Raw genomic sequence first — 21880 nt, 5'->3', positions numbered from 1 at the left:
CTGTCTCGGCGAATCCTCTCACCCCCCAAACTCTGACGTAAACCCCAGTTCATGTATTCATAAATTAATTAATTAAAAACTTCTGATGTTCTTAAAATGTGTTTCTAGAATTATTTTAAAAGGGAATTTGAAATGGCCAAGAATTATAACCCCCCAAAATCACAACCTGTTCTATCAGATTTTAACCTACTCAAAATTCACAAAAGTCACATGATATATATTTACAAATTAGTTTTTTAAAACATGAAAATTTCAATGGCCTAAAAAAATATAAATACCAGGAAATAGGATCACTATTATATTTTAGCATATACTCATGGAAAAGTTTTAACTTAAAAGTCACACTACACATCTGTTCCAAATATGTCAGAGAACACAGAATATAACACGTTAACACCAGGTAACATGAAGAATTATCTCAACTAGTTAAGAAAAGGAAAAGAGAATAAAGGATGAGCCCAGCACAGGTATTTAAGACAGAAATCTACCCTCCCAGAAATTACACAAATACTATACAGTCTCTTCTGAGGAGGCAATTTAAAACCCAATTATTTTTCCCTTTATTTTGACCCTTAATATCCACTTTTTTAATTTTCTGAAAAAAGAATTTTGTTAAAGCAATTCCAGTGATAAGCACTAGCTCTCAAAACCCAATAGACTAATTTTTTCTTAAAGATTTATTTTATTTAATTATGCATACAAGAGCTGGGGTGTAGGCCAGAGGTGGGGAGCGGAGGGAGAGGGTGAGAGGATTTACCAGAGCCAGAGTGAGGAACAGAACAGGCAGAATGACTGAAATACACTGCTGAGGGGAGCAGTGGGAGAGACAGGAGAGGTCTGCTGCGCCATGTGGGTTAGCTCCCTGGCAGGGGATCGAACTCATGCTGCAGTGACTAACAACAGCTTTTTAGCACTGAGACTTTAACCCCCTGTGCCACCAGGGAAGACCAACTAATTTCTTAAAAGCCCAAGTCAAAAACATTTGAAAAGAAATGCTAATGCTTATGATTTTCAAAATAAAAACAACTTTTTTCTCTTTCAATACTTACTCAGTATGGGAAAGTTTTACTTCTTCCCTTTGTTTTGCAGAATAATTTAGGTTCCCACCTAAAACACAAATAAGTACAGAAATCTTTTCAATATAACTATTAACAGAAAAGGCTATGGAAGATCAGAAAGACATAGTTTCTCTCCTGGTATCTTCTCAAGTGACTTAAGTGTTTTTTTATGAATCCTTTAGAATATGAGACTCCTTATAAGATAGAAATAATCACTCCTTAACTTTAGCAGTGTTTTTTTAATGTAGTGTTTTAGGTTTTATTAATCGGAATGTTGTATTAATATACAGTAACTGAAAATTAAGAGAAACTATGAGAAATGACCTAAAAATTTAAACAGCATGTGTATTACAGTCTCCCAACTATATAACAACCTTTTAGGTGCAAGCCAGTTAGAAAAATTAATAAGGGTAGCATTAAAACCATATTGAAAAAACTAAGAAAATAGCACAAGTAACTGTGGCCAGTATTTATTAGCAAAAGAGAAAATCTGCATTTTCTCATCTATGCCAACACTTTCAACTTTGAAGCATAACCTGCAGTTACAAATTAATTTTTTAACATAAAGTAATAATACATGAAAGGCTTTCAATTATTTTTTAAATGCCATAGTGTTTTATGCTAATATAAAAATAATATACAAAATTTTATGTTGCAAAATTTAAATTGAACTGGCCAAAAAGAACATAACAAAAATTTAAGTAAATCAGGATATCCAAAATGCACAATTATGTTTCATTATGAAACGTGCTTCCATGCTATTAACGGAGGTCATTAAATGCATGACCTAAAGCACTGGCCTCCAAATAAGCATGCAGACTGTTCAACAAGATGATGAAACGGGTTTAAGAAGAAAATATCAGAGCCTGTACTTACCTTGGGCACGATTCACCCAATAGAGTAAGACCACAGATAAAAGTGACACTAGAAATGAAAAAAAGGTATTTAAAAAAATTGCACTTTTGCTCAATGATTCCTACATTATTATAATTACAAAGTAAACTCAGATTGGAATTAACTGGAATTTAAAAATAAAAATGCTATTCACATTATTTCCCAAAAGCACTAAAAATAAGTTATACGCCATTTTCTCCATGAGCTATCTGCGCCCAGGAATGGCAGGGCCATAACAGGGAAGCTGAGACCTCCCCACCGGAAAAGCAGAACCCCAACCACAGTCACCCTTGTCCCACTGTCCTGTTCCTTTCTAAGTGCTATCCCTTCCCAGCTCTTCTCAAAACTCCTGCCAGTCTCTGGACTGCCTCATTACACGGAAAGTCCAACAGAAGTAACCTTTTGGGGATTTTATATCCTCTGCACAAATTATCTTAACATTAGATTGTGGTCATTAGATTTCCAGAATCCCCCAAGTCAGTGAGACCTCAGAATGTAAGTGTTCATCTTTTTACCTTCACTACTGAGGCACACTTCATTAATTTTAAATTAATAGAGCAACAGAAACACTTTCAAATGGCATGGTACTTAGTTTGAGAACCAAATACATACAAAACTGCACACTGAAATAAACCACACTGATGCAGCATTAAGAACAGACAAAAATACTTTCATGACTGATATTCTGAATAATTATGTGACTCACTTTTTAAAATCTGATGTGCTTATTTCTAAAATTATGAGGTAATAAAATCCACTTAGATTATTCATAAGCAATTATCTGTAAATACCACATTTCAAGTACAAACATTCTTTATCACCTATAAATGAAAATGATATCTGATAAAATCACCAATGGGGTTTGTTATTTTATTTTTTTTTTAAGATTTTTTTTTTAATAGAGGCATGTTTTATTTATTTATTTTATTTGTTTGTTTGCTTTGTTTATACATGCTCTGGGTACAGTCAGAAGCACGGGAGGGTGAGAGAATTCACCAGAGCCAGAGTGGGGAGCAGAGCAGGCAGAAGGACCGAAGTACACTGCTGAGGGGAGCAGCAGGTGGCAGAAGAGGTCTACGCGCCATGTGGGACCCTTCTCCGATGACCGGGAGCAGCCGGGGATCGAACCGGCGCCGCAGAGGCTGCGGGCAGCTTCGCAACCCAACGCTCAACCACTGCGCCACCGGTGAGGCCCTGGGGTTTGTTATTTTAAACACATTATTGAAATTTAAAAGACATCCTAGTATGTTATGTGAGGATTTCTTTCAGATGAACACGATTGATGAGCAGTATCTCCAATCTCCTAATGCTTCCTATTTTAACCAACGAACCATTACAGGTAAATATTAAATAGTAACAGAATAAAAGCAATTTAAAGCTGGGTAATAAATCATGAGCACTCACACCCAAATCACACTGATGTCCATATCCACATTAAGGGACATAACTCAAGACACTTCAAATAGTTCTACTTTAAAAGGGAAAATGCTTTCTAAAAACCATAATTATCTAAAACAAAATATAAAGCAGTTATATTGCTGCCTTTTAGGACAGGAAACTCCTAAGAATTAGGTAAATATGACAAATACATTCTAGGAATTTGATTTAAAAGAGTCAGAGAAACTAACGAGAAAAACCCCAAAGTATAAATAAGATTATATTCTACTACATATTACAAGAAACTAAGCCCATGTTTTCCCCTCTGTCATACTTACAAGAAACACAGGCAATGAAGAAAACTTCTAAAAATAAATATCCCCGGGTATCCAGTATCATGCCAGCAATGATGGAAATAATTGCCAACCCAAGATTCTGAATGGACTGCATGCTATAAGGAATATAACACATTTAACTTTCAAATCTCTTCAAATACAAAAAATTCACTGTAAAAATATCCATAAACCATATACTTTTTTATACTTTTAGTGTAAAAAGATGCTTTCAACCTGATTAGATTTGGTATTTATCTCATGACTGTTTAATGGTACTGGCCTTTCTGGTAAGGTAGATAATGTTAAAAGACGCTACTCTTATGCAATGCAGTATTAGCTCAACTGCCCAGTGACAGAAATACAGGGCAAGGTGAGTATCAACCACAAGTGTGGCTCCCCCTTTCACCTTCTGGGCCAGAACCTCCACTCTCACTGAGAAGCCCTCAAATAATTGGATAGTGGGACGACAGTATCAGCGAACCTTAGAACTCCAGTTTTCTGGTGGAGATTTGGACTACTTTTTGTTACCAAAATAGCATAATAGATAGATTAAATGACTTTTCTAGTTATTTCCCAGTTATGGGACAGACTTTTCAGCGCTGACCCAGAAGCATGGGATGACAAGATCCAGGAGACCTGCAGTTTCAGGTAATAATTAAGTTTGCAGAGCACAGAAAGACAATGTACATCCTCTATGCAAACACTTACAAGCCATATGCAGTTCCCAGCTGATGTTCAGGAACAACAAACGCCACCATTGGCCACAAGGCACAGGCAAGCAATGAATAGGAGACTCCCAGGAGACTCTACAGGAGGTAGTGTGGAAATAGTTAAGTCTTCTATTAGCCAGGAAGTTTTCCTTAGATGTAGACTATAGCAAGAGTAACATAACAGTTAATGTGGAATACTCAGGCAGATTTGATTGCAATTATGCTGAAACTCACACTCAACACACAAAAAATCATGTCCCTCTCTAATAGGATCTAGTGACAAAACGTACTCACACTGTCCGAACCATTTATAGAGTTTATTCTATGTAACTGGCTGAGTCCAGGATAGAGAAAACAAAGCTAACTTGCAAAGAAAGTTTCATCAATGTTTCAGGCTAACTAACACTCAAGTATTTACTAGGAATTTTGAATTAAGCAATCAAGACAGTATCACACCTATAGCAAACATCATCTTACCTCTGGGTCACCAACACCAAACAAAGAGGGATATAACCCATAACCACCACTGGCTGGTAAACATCGCCTAAAGCTGACTTTTTCTTCACTAAAAAATAAACCTTATAAGTTAAGATCACTGCTATCTATCAGACTGGCAAAGATTAAAATAATGCCGATTTCCAATAATGATAACGGCAAAAAGGAAACATTCATTATTATTGGTGAACCTATAAAGTGGTAGAAAATTATTGGAGGAGTTTCCCAATACCTAGCAAGACATTAAATGTGCAAAGCCTCAGCTATAGCATTTCTACTCTAGAATCTATCCTACAGGATTCTCACCAAGTACACAAATATCTAAGATGTTCCTTTACTAACAGGTTAAGAAATGCAGCGCTTCAATCTGTGTTCTTAAAAATAACATTTGAAGACCAGCAAGAAAACTTGATGAATTAACTATCACTTTTTGACCTACCATGAATCAAAGACAATTAGGCTTTAATAAGACAATTTTATTTTAAACGCTACGTTAGCACTAAAGTTATTACCCTGTCTAAACAAGGCAAATACAATTTAAAATACCTAACATGTTAATAATTAATATTTACACCTTAAAAATAGTTATTTCATGGAAACTGAAATCAAGCCCATGTTTTCCCCTCTGTCACAAGCACCACCATCAGAGGGCTGCACTTTACAGAGTCCTCCTGAAGCCCTGAGCCCCTGAATTACAGGCGGTGTTACCATGGCAATCCACGGGTTCCACAACGTCATCGCCAGCATGATGTGGGACGCAAGCGTGGCAGCCACAGCGCACAGGACCCAGATGATGTTCTTTCCTGTTTTATCCACCAGGAGTCCAAATACTGGGGACATGGGAGCTGATATGACATATACGACACTGCCCAGAGAACACAAAATATTTGATGAAATGCATCAAGGTTATAGGCAAAAATCTGATGAAGTTCTTTTTTTTTTTTAAGTATTCAGTTTTTTTTTTTTTTAAAGATTTATTCATTTGCTTATTTATTTATTTATTTATTTATACAAGCACTGGGTACAGTCAGAAGCGCGGGAGGGTGAGAGAATTCACCAGAGCCAGAGCGGGGAGCAGAGCAGGCAGAAGGACCGAAGTACACTGCTGAGGGGAGCAGCGGGCAGCAGGAGAGGTCTGCGCGCCATGCGGGACCCTCCTCCGGTGGCTGGGGAGCAGCCAGGGATCGAACCAGAGCTGCAGAGGCTGCGGGCAGCTTCACAACCCAGCGCTCAACCGCTGCGCCACCAGGGAGGCCCCTGATGAAGTTCTTAAAGCCATTAGATTAGAAAACAAATTCTAGCTCATTTCACATTCATCTAAAATAGTCATCAAAAACAGAAATATATACAGCAGCCCAAGACTTCTTGATTTTCCATAAAAGCAAAAAAAAAAAGCCACTCAGGATTCAAGTCCCATTATAGTCTTAGTTTCACACTCTGGTTTCACAAAGTCACATACATCTTTGTCTCTTATTACATTTGGTTATAATTAAAGACTCACACTATACAAGCAATAAGCACTGACAGAATTCATGAAATACCTGTTAATTGCACTTGCTGCCTGGGAAGAAAATCCAAATTTCTCTATAAAGAAAACTCTAAAATAAAAAGAGATAAACACTTTAGACAGAATTGCCCTATTTTTCAAAATCAAAGGTAAAACAAAGCTGAATAAAAATAATCTTCCCTTCTTTGAATAAAAATAATCTTCCCCTTTTCAAATAAGTCCTATCTTATTTGAGATTCATCTTCAAGCCACCAGCCAAAACTTTACTGTTTGTGTATATATTCCACTAATTAAGTAAAACATGCTAATGCCTACTTGTTTTCCCATTTTACATATACAACAAAAGTATACATATTTTTTCAGAAAAATGTACTACTCCAGGAAATTAGAACTACTGCTTGTCCTTAAAAGCAGTGCTGGGTAGGTTCTTTGCTACATAAAATTTTTGTCTCAAGTTATTCACAACAACCTGAATTTAAAGGTTTTCATGAGGCACAGCCCACAAACAGACCACACGCTGCTCTGTTTGAGTGGCTACTGATAGAAAAAGGGGAGAGGGATAGAAGATAAAGATTTTATTTGAACCCTGAATTTGAGTCTAACAAATTATAAACCTAGCAAATGAAGATGTGCCAGGTCACCAGGAGCCAGTACATTGCCTCTGTCCTCAATAAGAGGTCTCCCAACCCAGGAACAGAGAGGGAATAAAAGTATTAATCCAAAATCAAAAATTACAATCAATCAGTATTACGAATCGAAAACTGTACTGAGGTATTTCTTCAAAAGAATAACGGGAGTATTAAACCAATACTAACTAAACCTTAAACTGTGAAAATCAGTAGTATGCCAAGAGGTTAAACATCTCCTGTGCACAATCCAATCTACAGCTACATAAGCAAGACTTACAACTTAAAAAACTACATTTATGAAATTGAATTCTCATAATTAAACCAACAAAAAAGGAATGCTAAAGAATACTCACTTCCCGAGCCCAATAAAAGGGAAAACAGCAACATAATAGCAGACACAGATGAGGAATATGAGCCAGAGGGGCAAGGAGAAGTCCTTCACATCTGTTAACTTAATAACTTCACCTGAGAAAAGGGAAAGGCTGTCAATAAATTTGCACACCTAAGTCAAAATTGTTTCTCTTCTTATCATGTAACTGAACTTTGCAATTCAGTTTTAAAAATGCTTTTTCTCAGTAAATTACTGGACTAGATTTTCTGGGATACTTTAAAAAGACTTTAGAAAAAATAAAACCTAAAAGTGGAACCTACCTTCTTGCTCCCTCCAGAGACTCACACCATTTTGCAAATACAAAGTATAAACAAGAATATAAATTTTGGTGGCCAAGGGGCTAAGTCTTACTGCTATAGCCTTAGTTCGATCCCCAGCCAGGGAACTAACCCATATATGGCACAGCAGTCCTCTCCTGCCTCACCCACTGCTTCCCCTTAGCAGTGTATTTCAGTAAATCCACTTGTTCTGCTATCCACTCTGTCTTTGGTGAATCCCCTCAGCACAACCCCCCCACCTCACCCTGCACCCTGGCCTACACCTCAGTTCTTCTACACCAAAATTTTAAAAAAGATACTTAGGGGGAAAAGTACCAAAAATACAAACCAGTGTAGATAAAATTGGAAATAAAAGATTAAAAAGCTGTATTAAAGCCTCACTGGGTTTAACACACTGCACTAGGAGCTTATCTCATTGTAAATTATCTCAAAAAGATCAATTCCTCCAAAGTCCCATTTTCCTTTATTTAGATTTACCTGTTTTTCCTTGTTCTTTATGAAGAATTCTTTCTGCCCTCTGATCCAAGTAAGCAAGGGCCAAGGCACAGATCAGTGAAAGAATACAGGTTATACCCCCTGAAAAAAAAAAAAAAAAAGAGATTTTTACAAAGAGAACCAGACTGCAGGATCCTAAAAGGTGACAGGTCAGGTCACATCAATAGCAGAAATGTAGCACTGTTTTTGCTTTGTTGTGTTTTGTTCTATTATTATTTCTTACACTCATGTCTTATTTGGTTCCCCTATATTCCTCCTATAAATGAAACCAACCAATATTTTTCTTTTTCCTTCTGGCTTGTTTCACTGAGCATAATTCCTTCTAGCTCCATTCATGTTGCTGCAAATGGCATGAGTTTATCTTTTTTGATTGCTGAATAATATTCCATTGTGTATATATGCCACATCTTCTTGATCCAGGCATCTATTTTGGGCTTTTGGGTTGTTTCCAGGTTTTACCTATTGTAAATAGTGCTGCAATAAACATAGGTGTACAGGTGCTCTTTTAAATCAATGTTTTTGTGTCCTTTGGGTAGATTCCTAGTAGTGGAATTGCCGGGCCATATGGTAGCTCCATTTTTAGCAGGTTGAGGAATCTCCAGACAGCTTTCCATAGTGGCTGGACCAGTTTGCACTCCAACTAGCAGGGCAGGAGAGTTCCTTTTTCACCACATCCCCGCCAACATTTGTTATTGCTAGTTTTTTTTTAACATGTGCCATTCTTACTGCTATAAGGACACAACAAAGCAAAAACAGGTAATTATAAATCAAAGACATACTGCAAGGGATGAGGAGGGAGAGGGATCAGAGGGAGGGAGAAAGGAGCACAGGGGACTGAGGTGATGGTGCACTGGGGAAGGAAATTCCATGGGGACTACACCCGAGGAGGTGGGGGGAAGCAAATATTGTTTAAAAATGAACAATATAAAAAAAAAATTTTAAATTAATAAAAAAATAATAATAAAACAAAGTTACTATATCATCAAAATAACAACTTTATCTTCTCAGAGGGGATTTAGACCTATAAACTATTCACACAAAAGAAATAAAGGATACAGGCATTGATTTATATACCTGATGTCAATATACTTATTTTTGTTGTCAGATCAAATTACCCCAGATATTGAGGGATATGTTATTTCATTTATCTTAGAAGATATTTATTAATTTCCATCTGAAAATTCACTTTTTAAAGGAATTAAACAGTTATAGGGAATGTTTCTGTTATAGAAACTGACTCAATCCATTAAAAAAAAAAAGAAATGTAGCACTGAAGAGGATGGCTTCTGGGCCACGTGTGAGGAAAGCCTATGATTACTAATCAGGCCCAGTACGTGGGGGTGGGGGAGTGGACTAAGGCGAGCACTCAACAACAGTGGTCATGTCACCACACTATTTCCCAAGAGAAGGCGGGAGTGTAGAGGGAACACACTCACTAGCCTGGTATAGCAGAAGAGACGGAGAAGAGCTGATGACCAACAGCAAATCAGTCCTAATTTCTTAATTCAGTCTAAGCACCAACTGTTGATGGATGCCAGGGGGAACTAACTACAAAGAAAATTTCAATTCTGTGATCACTCATTTTCCTTGATTCCTTCCCGAAGCCTATAACCCTTGGCTCCTCCACTCCAGCAGCCCAAAGGGCACACCCCATCCCCCATAGCCCACTCTGCTCTCTCCTTTGCATATCAACACTACTGACTACTGCTGCTCTCATATCATTAAAACAAATCAGGATAAAGCATGAATACAGTTTACATTTCAAGAACTTCTGAAAGACACTTAGTAAAATGAACAAATCTTTAACTGGCTGACATAATATGGTCCTGTTGAAAAGCCACTGAGAGCCAGAAGACATGGGTTCTACTCTTGGCACTAACAAGCTGAATGAACTTGGTTGGACATCATCTTGGGCTTCAATTTCCCCATCTGTGAAATAAGAAGTGTTGACTTCTGATGACACAGGTCTTTTCTGACTCCAAAATGTATTCAAATTCTCAAATTCTCCATGGTGAGGGAAGTAGAAGGAACACTGAAGTGGATGTGAGAGTAAAAAAGAGGTTCTCTAAGTGAAGCAAAGAACTAAAGGGGAAGGGAGAAGAGTAAGACGACTACAGATTTAAGTTGCCTGTTTAGGGTCAACTTTTCACTGTCTCCCCTTTACCAGGCAGAAGTAGGCAGCACAGAACATTCACCAACCATCTCACAGGAGTCTAGGGCTCTCAGGCAGACCCCCCCTCCACCATGTGGGGCTCAGTTAGAGAAACCCACTGCTCGGGAAAAAAGCACAGTGACCACCCAGCAACCAGCAGATGGAGTTCCAACTAGGACAACTTGGGGCCGGGGGAACTACCCGATTTTGCTCAAACACCAGGAATTTTACAGAAAACTGAGAGGCAGGGGCTAACTTCCATGTCCACAATGACAGTAGTAGCAAGAGCCAAGACTAGAAGCTAGGTTCCTGACTCCAACTTAGTGGATTTTCAACCAATAAGGTCACCTGATTTCTATAAAATCAAAGGTGTCTAAGCATACAAACTAAATTTAATCAAAAGAAGACAATTCTCCTTCAGCTATTTTCACTTTGCTAACTGTTCTCAAATGTTCACATATACAATGTCATTTGCTTATTAGAACAATGCTGAAGTAGACAAGGCAGGACAAAAACCTCCACCTTAAGAAAGCGGAAATTAGAACAGTGAATAATGTGGTATTTCTAGTTAGGCCAAATAAACTAAGGGTCTGTGTAGGGAAAACTGTAACTAAAGTTGTCAATCCAGATTCCAGTGCTCATTCCTCTCTGCCACAGTACTTCCTATGACAAGCTTTCAGAGAGACAAATGTAGGACATCAGGACTAACCGATCATAAGGGTGACCCCAAGGGTCGTGTGACCAGCAGACCCCATCAAAGATTCAATCTTTGAATACAGCCATCCCATGAGGTTCATGTTCACTGTACTTCCCTGAAAGAGAAGGAAAAAAATGGAATTTTCATTTATATTTCTGCCTTGTTAAAAGAAAAAAATAAATTTGAGGAGGTTTAGAAAATAGGTATATTAGGATACAGATTAAACAAGAGATAATTTAAAAAAACATATACTGCAAGGAAAAACAAAGTTACTATATAAAACAATGCCAATCTGTAGAAAACACTAGTCTACAAAATAACAGTATGTTTACAGCTTTAGTCAAAGCAAAAATGAAATACAATGAGTTACCAAATTCACAGAGTACCTAACACAAAGATATACTAGCTCAGAAAAAGCACAGCTTTTCCTAGTGTTGACATCTGAAAAGAAAATTCATCCATTAAATATCCTTAAGACAATAAAAGTTATAGTACATAATATCCTGAATTGACTTAGCAACTACTAAGCCCTGGTGACATGCCAGCTACTATTCCAGGTATTGGGAAAACAATAAAGAACAGAAAAAGGTTCAGCTCCCACAGAGCATACATTGTAGAGGGGGAAAAGAGGTGAAACATTTAAAATATTAAAGAAGCAAGTGCTTAAAAATCAGGAGCAAAATAAAGGAGAGCAAAGGAGTATAACATTGGGTGTGGAGGTCTAAGAGTGTGACTCTGGAACATTGGAAGCTAGTCAGCTGTGAGCATATCTGGGGGAAAAGCATTCCAGATAAAAGGAACAGCCAGTGCACAGGTCCCAAGTGGGAGGCTGCCCAGTGTGCACAAGGAATGACGAGGAGGGCAGGGGATAGAGGACTTCCGAAAAGAAAGGGAGAAAGGAGTCACTGGCTGTTGAAGAGAGAAATGGTACTTACTATCCTCTTCAGTTTGAATATGCTGGCATTGGCTGCTACATTCACACAGACTCTAAGTGGGAACAAAGGCAGAAAGAAGAAAAAACACAGGTTGGGGCCACTGCAAGGATGACAGGTCTTAGTCTAGGGTGGACAGCAGCAGGTGTAGCAAGATGTAGTCAGAATATGGATGCGTTCTGATGGCAAAGATAATGAGACTTACTAATGGAAAACAAGGGGGAGAGAAGGAAAGAGGAGTTGAGGATGACAACAAAGGTTTTACCTGATTAACTGGAAAAGCAAAGCTGCCCATAGCTGAGAATGAAAAATCCGCAGCTGAGCTAGTTTGGGGGCAGCAGGTGGAATACCCAGACCTGGGTTTTGGCACGTAGGGCTGCTGTGCCTACCAGACACCCAAGATGAAATGTCAGGGAGCAAGTTACACAATCAACTGAATTCAGAAGTACAGTAAAAGTGACAAATTCAGGAGCAAAAAATGCTATCTAAAGTCGCAAAACTAGACAAGATCATCAAGGAGATGAGAGTCAAAGAAAAGAGAACCTTTGCCCCAACACCAAGTCCTGGGGCACGGCCACCTTCATAGGTTAGAAGACACAAGTCACTGGTACCCATGACAGATCACTGAAAAGTGCTGTTCTTTGAGAAATGGGATAATGAGATCCACGAACAGTCATGACACATTTCACCAGCCCAAGACACACCATGAAGTCATTCAAGACGCTGTTGTAAGCTGAACGTAGAAAACATGGGAAACCACACAAGTTATCAAAGAATTAAAATTAAAGTAATGTTGAGGTGCTTTCTCCCAAACTGATAGAGTAACTTTTTTAAATAACAGTCTATACTATCAAAACAATAATAAAAACGAGCCTTTCACATCCCGTCACAGGAATGCAAACACCTGAGAAGACTTGTGGAAAAACATTTCAACAGTCTCAAGAAATCCTCTAACTCAGTGATTGCACTCCCAGCAACCAAGAGTAAGGAACAGACATACAGATACGTTTCACAGACTTGCTACGTGACAGGACTACTTAGAGTAGTGACAGACTAGAAGGAATCTAGGTGTACAGAACTGCAGATGTCTGCTGGGACGTGTATGTGTTATACATTTCAAAAGCTAAATACATTAAAAACTTTTTTATTGGGTTTCTTCTTCCCTAAGAATTTTATAAGCAATTTCATGCCACCTATTACTCTCAGAACCTATACTTTTTAATAGCAAGGATTTTTTTTTTAAAAAACCCTCTCTTTAGAGAAGTTTATGAGGAAGAACCTAATGGGACTGTGGAAACCCCTTAAAGGTTGTATTAATAAATGTATGGTGTGATTCTTTGGAGAACTTTCTATCAAATCAAACCTGAAACACCAGGATACCTCCATGTTCCAAATGCTCAGAGGAGGACCAGTCCCTACGCTAAGTCCCAAGAAGCATGAGCGAGCACCAGGGCCAGGAAGTCAACTACCACGCCATTTGGTGCAGCCAACAACAGAAGTGAGCATGTCTGACCAAGAACGCAAGCACTGCCTCCACAAGCCAAGCACTTGCACACAGCAGTGGAGCAAACATTAACTAGGGGCCAAGGGTCGAGACAAGTGGTAAAAGGTACTTGTGAAGGCAGATTTCATCTCTGTGTGAGGGTGAGCCTCAGAAAGTTAAGAGCAGATGAGCACCTGAACACAATACACCACCAGCCTGCACACAGCCTGAGAACCACACGTGGAGACCCACATAGCGGGCATGGTGGACACGGGGAAGAAATCTGCTTATAAAGCCTGTGAAAGCCTCCCAGTGCACAGACTCCCTGAACTAATGAATGCTCAATTCACTGTCACAGACAACTGTTTAAGTGAAATAAGGTTAGACATGCCTTAATTAAAGTAAGATAAATGCTATACTGTGGTGTACAGAAAATAGGTTAAAAATCAACATCTCATGGACTTCCCTGGTGGCGCCAGGGGTTAAGTCTCAGCACTATGAAGGTATCAGTAGTCACTGCAACATGAGTTTGATCCCCAGCCAGGGAGCTACATGGTGCCGCAGACCTCTCCTGACTCGCTGCTCCCCTCAGCAGTGTATTTCAGTCAGTCTGCCTATTCAGCTCCCCACTCTGTCTCTGGGGAATCCTCTCACTCTCCCCCACCACAACTCTAGCCTACACCCCAGCTCTTGTATGCATAAATAAATAAAATAAATCTTTAAAAAAAATCAACACCTCACGCATAATTCACAAACACATGTCATCCTTTTGCTTCCTATTTGCCTTCATTAGGTTTGTGACACTTACAATTCTAGCCATGCTAAGCTGGAGTCCAAACACCAGGTTCAGTTCTTTGCCTTTAAACCAACTCACAGCGTATGTGTTCTGGGCAACTGCTAATGACTCTCCACCAATCCTATAAATGAGAAAAGGAAAAAGACACAGCTTTTAAAGAAATACCAGATAGCAATGCAGGTTTAAAATTCTGACACACCCTCTTTTCAAAATGGGGTGGAGAGGATGTTTATATCTTCTCCCTGAATCTAGGTGGGCTTTGGCAAATAGAACAGAGTTGACATGAGCTTGTGAGCACAGCAAATAAAATAGAGTGGACGTGAGCTTGTGAGCTGTGTGAGATCCCAAGACTGGGTCACAAAATGCCAACGCTCAAATTTGGAGCCCAGGGATACCTTAGGAAATGTTCAAGTTCCCGGAGTTCACCAAGCTGTGAGAAAGCAAGCCACAGAGGCCACACTCATGCGTTCCAGCTGGGAGCACAAGTCTTCAAGCATCTGGGCCCAGTGGCAGTCAAGCAACAGCCAAGGAGCTTTCCACGACCCCAGCCCCCAACTAAGGCTCCAGACATTGCTAGCACAGACAAGACACCATGTTGCATCCTGTCCAAATTTCTGGTCCATGAACACAGTGAACTGGCTGTTCTTTACTGCTGAGTGCTGGGGAAAGGTGATAGGAGGAGATAACCACCAACATGGGCAATAAAGAGAGCCTGGATTACCACGACGGCATTCACATTGTATAAAAAAATTCATGTATGGATAGTAGGCTAGACTTTGTGAAAACACAAATATTCAACACTTTTCAGCCCAATTAACTTCTATATTTGACATTCTCCTGTTTCTGGGTTGTACTTTCCTTCTTTTGGGTCTATATATTGACCAGTCCCCTTCCAGGCCAAGTCCTCAGGAGCTTCCCCACCTGTGTCCTGACACAGGGCCCTCCTCACTACTCTGTCCTAGGCAAAAATATTTTCCCGCTCTTCTCCCAATCCAAATCCTGTACTGCTGTCAAGGCCCACCTTATCCACGAGGCCACATCTGACCACACTTCCACTTCTGAATCCCTTTCATATTTTTATACACATTTTTGGTTTCCTTCCCCCTCACTAAGAGTATTTTTGGGGAGGTTATCACGTGTCTACCTGTTTCTGGCACCTGTGAAAAGGCTGCAATATGTTCTACTTTTAATTTACAGATTGAATGAGGCATGTCATCTGAGTTCCTCGGACAGAAAGCCCAAGACTGGACTAAGAATAGATTTACTGAACAGAAAATGAAATTCAAGAAGACTGGTCAGTCTACTGGTATTTTCTCATTTAAACCTCTTCACAGGATTCAAAAGAGCCTGTATCTGACCCACTAGGAAACAGGCAAAACATTCATGAATCACCAGTGTAGAAATGAATGGTCCATACGTGTCTAAATGAGATTTAAATCATAGTCTTCAATACAACAGAAAAGCAAGCACCTAGAAATAATGCTATTTCTGAAGAATTATTTAATATCCAAATTCGATACAGAGTTAACAATGACCACATGAAATTACTGCTAAAGCAACAGTTTTACATTTACGTAATTATATTTCAAGGATTCAAAGCAATTCCCAAAAATCCCCAATACATTTTAGTAAATCTGTAATAAATTAACATAGGAACACTAAATAATATACCAGGATAAATGAAATGACATAATACTTACCCAAACACAAACCTTCCAAACTCCATCAGCCAAAAAGCATTAAATATTCCACCAAGAGCAAAAATAACCTATAATGCAGAATATACATAAAATCAATGAAAAATTGAATTCAAGACACTTGAGAAATAAGTAATGAATCACAACTTCTACAGTGTTTTTAATATCCTCAGTCAATCTGGGAAATTTGAAACTTGATAAGCTAGTTAATAGGCTTTATGTTGTTATGTTAATTCAGATTATGTTATTTTTTGAGAGTTTTAATGTTCATATATCTTTAGGCTGAAATGGACTTTGCATTATGCCACATGGACATCTGTGGACCCTGCTTAGTTAAGGCAATCATTCATTAAACACATCTCTATCGGTGAATTAACAAGAATTCAAAAGTTGCTATCATATAATCAACAGATATTTTGGCCTTTCTTACCTGTCCAATGCAAACAAAGCAGCTAAAAATAATGGTGCCCCATCTGTTAGAGAGAGAGAAAAGGGAGATGCGGAGAAAAGGGTATGAGTTAAAATACTTCAACAAGTTCTTCAGTAGTAATTCCCTTCCATTTTCTTTGACCCCTTTGCATTGCCTCCAAGGAAAGAAAAGTGAGGTCTGGTCAGCCTCTGAGGTTAGCAGCTGGCCGAGGCTGAACAATACTGTAGTCTAGACTCTGGGACAACAATGTTGTACCATATTATCAAACTGGTCAATGGGCTACAACTTATTTATTCCAACCACTAAAAAGAAAATTATGTAATATGATAGAGGTGCTAGTTAGCACTACAATAGTAATCACATTACAATATACAAATGCATCAAATTAACATGCTGTACACCTCAAATTTATACAAGGGTATATGTCAAATATATTCAGTTAAAGAAATAAATCCTCTAGATTTCTGAGGATTCCAAGGTTTGAGTGACAGCATATGTGAGTTTAAGCCATTATCATCTCTGAAACCAAGCACATTATGTAATATTCAAGAAGTTCTCAGGGTTCCTATTTAATAATAGAAATTCTTTATAACTTTTCTATAAAGAGTCTAGTATTGATTTCAAAGAATTCCATATTAAGCACTTTTCAGTAGTTATAATGCTTGATAACTAAAAACTACTTTTAAAAAGACAAATATCAACCTTGTTAATACAATTACAAATCTGCTTACTCCAACACTGTAGTCTGAATATCTAACTAATGTTTCCCTTGAGTAATAAAATGCCAGTATCAGAAGAGTCCTTATAAGTTAGCTGAGTAAAATACTTTCAAAAACGGAATCCAATTCAAATCCCTGTGAAAAAGCCACAGCACATACTACTCAAAGTTTGTCAGCAGTGGAAAACTCACCACATTCCAAGCACTTAATGACCCCTCCTGTCAATCTGACCAAGTAGAGTCTTCATCATATTAAGTGGAATCTGCCTCCCTGAAGTTTTATGCTAATGCTATCCCTTTAGAACAAGCAAAATAAATCCAATTCCTCCTTGATACACTTTGAAATTTTTTAAAGTTAGTCCCCAAGTCAAATCTTAATTTTTCAGCCCTTTTCCACCAGATATAGTTGGAGAACCATGCATTACTTTGCCCTCCGCCTTCTGAAAAAATTCCCACTCTGTATCCTTCTTAAAGTCTCCATTAGCAACATGCGCACAATTCTAAGGAGGCAGACTGACAAAGCTAATAGTCATTCCCTCCTCTGCATGGAACAGAAGCGGTCACAAAAAGTCTGATGTCCAAAGAAAGGCAGAAAGAGAAAATCTCCCTGGGGCTAGGAGATGACATATATACCCAATACTGCACATTCACCTCTCAACCCTCATCATCACCTTACATGGCAGGACAATGTGGCAGTACCCACACTGGCGAATGAAGAAATTGAAGCTCAGGAAACTACAAGCAGCTCAGAAATTGAACAAGTGTTTTCAATAGGATTCAGACCCTGGTTTGTCTGATCCCAAATAAGGACGTAATATACCTTCAGATAGATGAGTTATCTTAGTCCATAATAAGCATTTACTAACCCCCACCGTAACTAAAATTTCAACCAAGTTTCAAAAGCCAATTCCAGAGATTAAAAAAAAAAGCTTTAAAAAAAAAACCCTAAGACAAATCATATTCAATACACAAAATTATTCAGAAAAACCTTAATCCAGTTCTTTATTTTCCTATCAGATTTTACCCATAGATAAGATTTTTTCTTCAAGCTTACCGTATTCCAAACACTCGGTCTATCAAAAAGCCACCAAAGAAACACAAAACTACATTGGGCCAAGAATACCAGGCATACAGCAGCATGAATTTCGTGGTATTCACCTGCATATCCTATATGGAAAGAAAATAAAACTATTTTTTTCCAAACAGTTAAGTTTAATAACAAACCAAAACATTCGTTCAAATATGCAGGTCAGGAGTTACTTAATAATTTGCAGTCACTAACTATTTTAAGAATTTCATGACAGCTGTGGTCGCTGTGCCAGAAAAATGGTCACATCTAGATACAACTGGGAACTTCTTGTCATTTTAGAGGTTCCATGGAGTTCAGGATTAATCAGATTCCCCACTATGGATAGCACCTCTGCCTACATCAGCTATTTTTTCTTATTCCTCCTGCACTAACTACACAGGAGCGCTCCCCACTTGGAAAAGGATCATCTTCACCTATCCCTACCTTGCCCCCCACTTCTTCCTACTTTCTTTCCTTTTCATTCATTTTAAAATATGGCCATTCTAAAAGGGCCAGTGTATGCATTTCTCTTGTCCAATGGTGAAAAATTATCTAAATACACAAGAAATTATAAATATCAAAAAATATTTACAAGACCAGCCTCAAAATACTGACATGAACAATTAGTACCCATGTTTTAAAAACAAAATAACACCGTATTTGTCAGTCCTCATTTAAGAAGGCAAAAGGCTATCTTACCAAAATCATCTGCCATTCAAAATGATTACACAATGGGAAAGTGAAATGTAAAGAAAAATCTGTTAATACTTTTTTGGCAATATTATGGAACTAACCCATAATTATTTATCTCAGGTGTGAAACAGTGTCAAGTCCCAAGTGCTAAAAATAAATTCTCTGGGGTCACTCATTCCAACTCAGGAACACTCCTTGCAGTACTGGGATGTGGTGGTGATGAATGTGAAAATGCATTCACTGGCTAACTCTGCAGACTACCAACCTCAAAACTGATGCTCTCAACAACTACAGCTGCTCTAAAGCTGATGAAAGAAACAAAGGTGAAAAATCAACTTACCTGCTTAACCTGAGTCTGAAGAGCAGCAGGATTATCATAGCAAAAATAGCTGCCTAGAAAAAGAGTAAATATTTTGTAAGTAATAATAGTTTTATAGAATATATAAAATTTTCAAGTTACAATTATTATCAAGTGATTTTTAACTGTTCCTATTAGGGGCCAGAAGACTGACACTGGAAACTTTTCTGGACTTCCTTGTCCATCAATATCTTCTAAGTTGTAGCCAAATGACCAAAGAAAAACATGCCAACTCATTTACAAATTATCAAAGTGCATATACAGCAAATATTGGGAACTTAGATGAAGAGGCTAATCAATTAATCTTCCATTTTGCTTGCATCATGTTTTACGTCTATCATTTCATTCTCAACCCGGTGTGAACGCTGCACAGGCAGAGGGGACGGAGGAGGCAACACAGCCCCTCAAAGAAGCCATCAAGACTCGAACGTTTTCCCAGACAAGAAGGGGCAAAAAGTGTGTCATGGGGGACGGGTTTAGTTAAAAGTCCCGAGAGGTGCCCTGATAAGGAGAGCGCCTCACACCCCTGGCCCCAGGAGCGGGTTGCAGCCTCCGGGATTTGTCGGAACTGAGGGGTGGGGACAAAGCCCGTCTGGAGCAGTACCCAGACCCCACCTTTGGGACGCTCACCGGTTCAGTTAGAAAGGTCAGAGGATAAAGAAGGGGACCCCGGGGGGAACCGAGGGGGTCTTGGGTCTCGGAGAGAAGGTGGGACCGCCCCTCCACCCTGCCCCGGGGCTCACCAAAGCCGAGGAAGCACATCAGCAGCAGCACCACCAGCCGGTGCGCCAAGCGGCGGGGATCACAGAGCGCCGGCAGCGCCGCGGGGGCCGCGGGAGCCTCGGGGGCGCCTCCGCCCGCCAGCAGCGCGCGCGCTTCCTCCTCCTCCTCCATTCGGTCGGGCACCCAGACGTTCCAGCAGCTGCAGCTCCGAGACCTAGGACGGCTCCGCGAAGGGAGCCCCTGAAACGCCAGTCACGTGACTGATCCGCCCACGTGACGCAGACGCCGCGCGTAGACCCGATCACGTGACCGCGCGGTGGGCGGGGCCGGGTGGGCGCGCTCACGTGGTCGCGGGGAGGACGGGAGGGCGGGGAGGTGAGACACAAAGGGGTCACGGGGTGGGCCGAGGAGGCGGGTGCCTCGCGTGTTGGGGGGAGGGGGTAGAGGAGGCACCTCCACTACCTACTTCGCACCTCCCTGCGGGGCTCAGTAGCATCTTAAATCCAACTGTTACGGAGCAGCCCCGATATAAAACGGGTTGCCTGGCTGTGGGTCCTCACCCGCGCCTTAAAAGGGACTTACTAATACTCCACTACAGGCACACACAAAAGGTTAATAAAAGGTTTATTTACAAGGGAAAAGGAAATAAGAAAAATGTACAACTCAGGGAGAAAAATAGGGAAATAAAGTCTTTAATGCGTCCTACCCGATCCGCCCACCGGAAACCCAAAGGCACTCTCAGACCTGGACGGATGTTGCGAGCTGGCGGAGAGCCAACATGGGGGCACCCCTCCAAAGCCCACGTGTCTGGCTTTATAGCAACCTGGCTGCTTAACCCCACCCTCAGGTCCCAGCCACCTTCCCTTTGGTGGTGATGGGATTTGGAGTTCCCAGTGTCTTTGGCTTTGGCCTGGGGTAGGGGTGGAGTCCACAAAGCCTGTATGGAATTAGCTTTAGGACATCCTTTTCCCCCTAACACAACAAAACAGAGTCCTTGAACTCTCACTCTACAGTGTTTTTCCCGACTGCTCCCCACAGAGTAAATAGCTCTTCTCCCCCAGTTGCCACCCTTGCCCTCATGCCGTGGTTTACTCATCTCCCAGGAGCCGGGCGCTCGTCCTGGCTCACTGACCCGTCACCCACTGACACATTTTTGGAGTGTTTTGGCAGCTTTTCTCCAAGCATCCTGAATTCAGGAGTGCTCCCCTCCACTACTTTTTTTTTTTTTTTTTGCTAGTAGATTTTTTTTTTTCAGTCATAATGAACCCATTTTATGGTTGATGAAAATGACCAAATAAATGAGTATATCCATGAGAAAAAAAGGCAGAATATTAAAATAAGTTACCAAAGCAGACAATAACTAAACAAATATTGGTACAATTAAAGTGGTCCTTTTTTTAATATTTTATATAATTCTTACATCATTTTTCATTTTTGGTTATATTCCCCATACAATTGCCCCCCCCCCACTTGACCCTAGTCCTTCCTCTCCCTGCCCTTCCCCCACCGTCCCCCTAGTGTGCTCTGATTTATAGTTGCTTGTTGATTTTGATTTTTCTTTGTATTAATTAGTCTTTTTCCCTGTCCCTTATTTAGGTTTTCTAAATTCCTGCTATGAGTGAGACCATCTGGTATTTTTCTTTTTCTTTCTGACTTATTTCGCTGAGCATGATCCCTTCTAGCTCCATCCATGTTGCTGCAAACTGCATGTGTTTATCTTTTTTGATTGCTGAGTAATATTTCATTGTGTATATGTACCACATCTTCTTGATCCAGTCATCTATATAAAGTCGTCCTTTTGAGGAAGTGACATTTATTTTTTTGCTATTCTTAAGAGACAGGTATCACCTGAAAGCTGCAACAGATTCCCATTTATAAATTACGAATTTTATATGAGAAATGCATGCACCTAGTGTGACATTCAGACCGAACCAAAGAGAACAGACCTCATAGCAGGTCTTTT

At 39.7% G+C, this 21880-nt stretch overlaps 1 protein-coding gene across 2 annotated transcripts; it reads right to left on the bottom strand.

Moving 5' to 3' along the window:
• Positions 1–1045: 1045 nt before the first annotated feature.
• Positions 1046–19225, bottom strand: MFSD1 (major facilitator superfamily domain containing 1; the record flags this gene model as incomplete). Of its 2 annotated transcripts, none has more annotated exons than XM_084232177.1 (13): positions 19177–19225; positions 16357–16399; positions 15930–15997; positions 14242–14350; positions 11031–11133; positions 8152–8250; positions 7359–7470; positions 6411–6467; positions 5578–5734; positions 4373–4470; positions 3668–3780; positions 1935–1982; positions 1046–1107 (listed from the first exon to the last, which is right to left on the bottom strand). In XM_084232177.1, the coding sequence occupies exons 1-13, from the start codon at positions 19212–19214 to the stop codon at positions 1046–1048; spliced, it is 1107 nt and encodes a 368-aa protein (XP_084088303.1). In that variant the 5' UTR covers positions 19215–19225. The 2 variants fall into 2 exon arrangements, with proteins under 2 accessions (XP_084088303.1, XP_084088302.1); XM_084232176.1 differs by lacking the exon at positions 19177–19225 and adding an exon at positions 18129–18241.
• Between the last annotated feature and the right edge of the window lie 2655 nt (positions 19226–21880).

This window comes from Talpa europaea (genome assembly GCF_964194135.1).
Source record: "Talpa europaea genome assembly, chromosome: 4".
Classification (NCBI taxonomy): Eukaryota; Metazoa; Chordata; class Mammalia; order Eulipotyphla; family Talpidae; genus Talpa; species Talpa europaea.
This window is presented reverse-complemented; position numbering and strand designations above follow the sequence as displayed.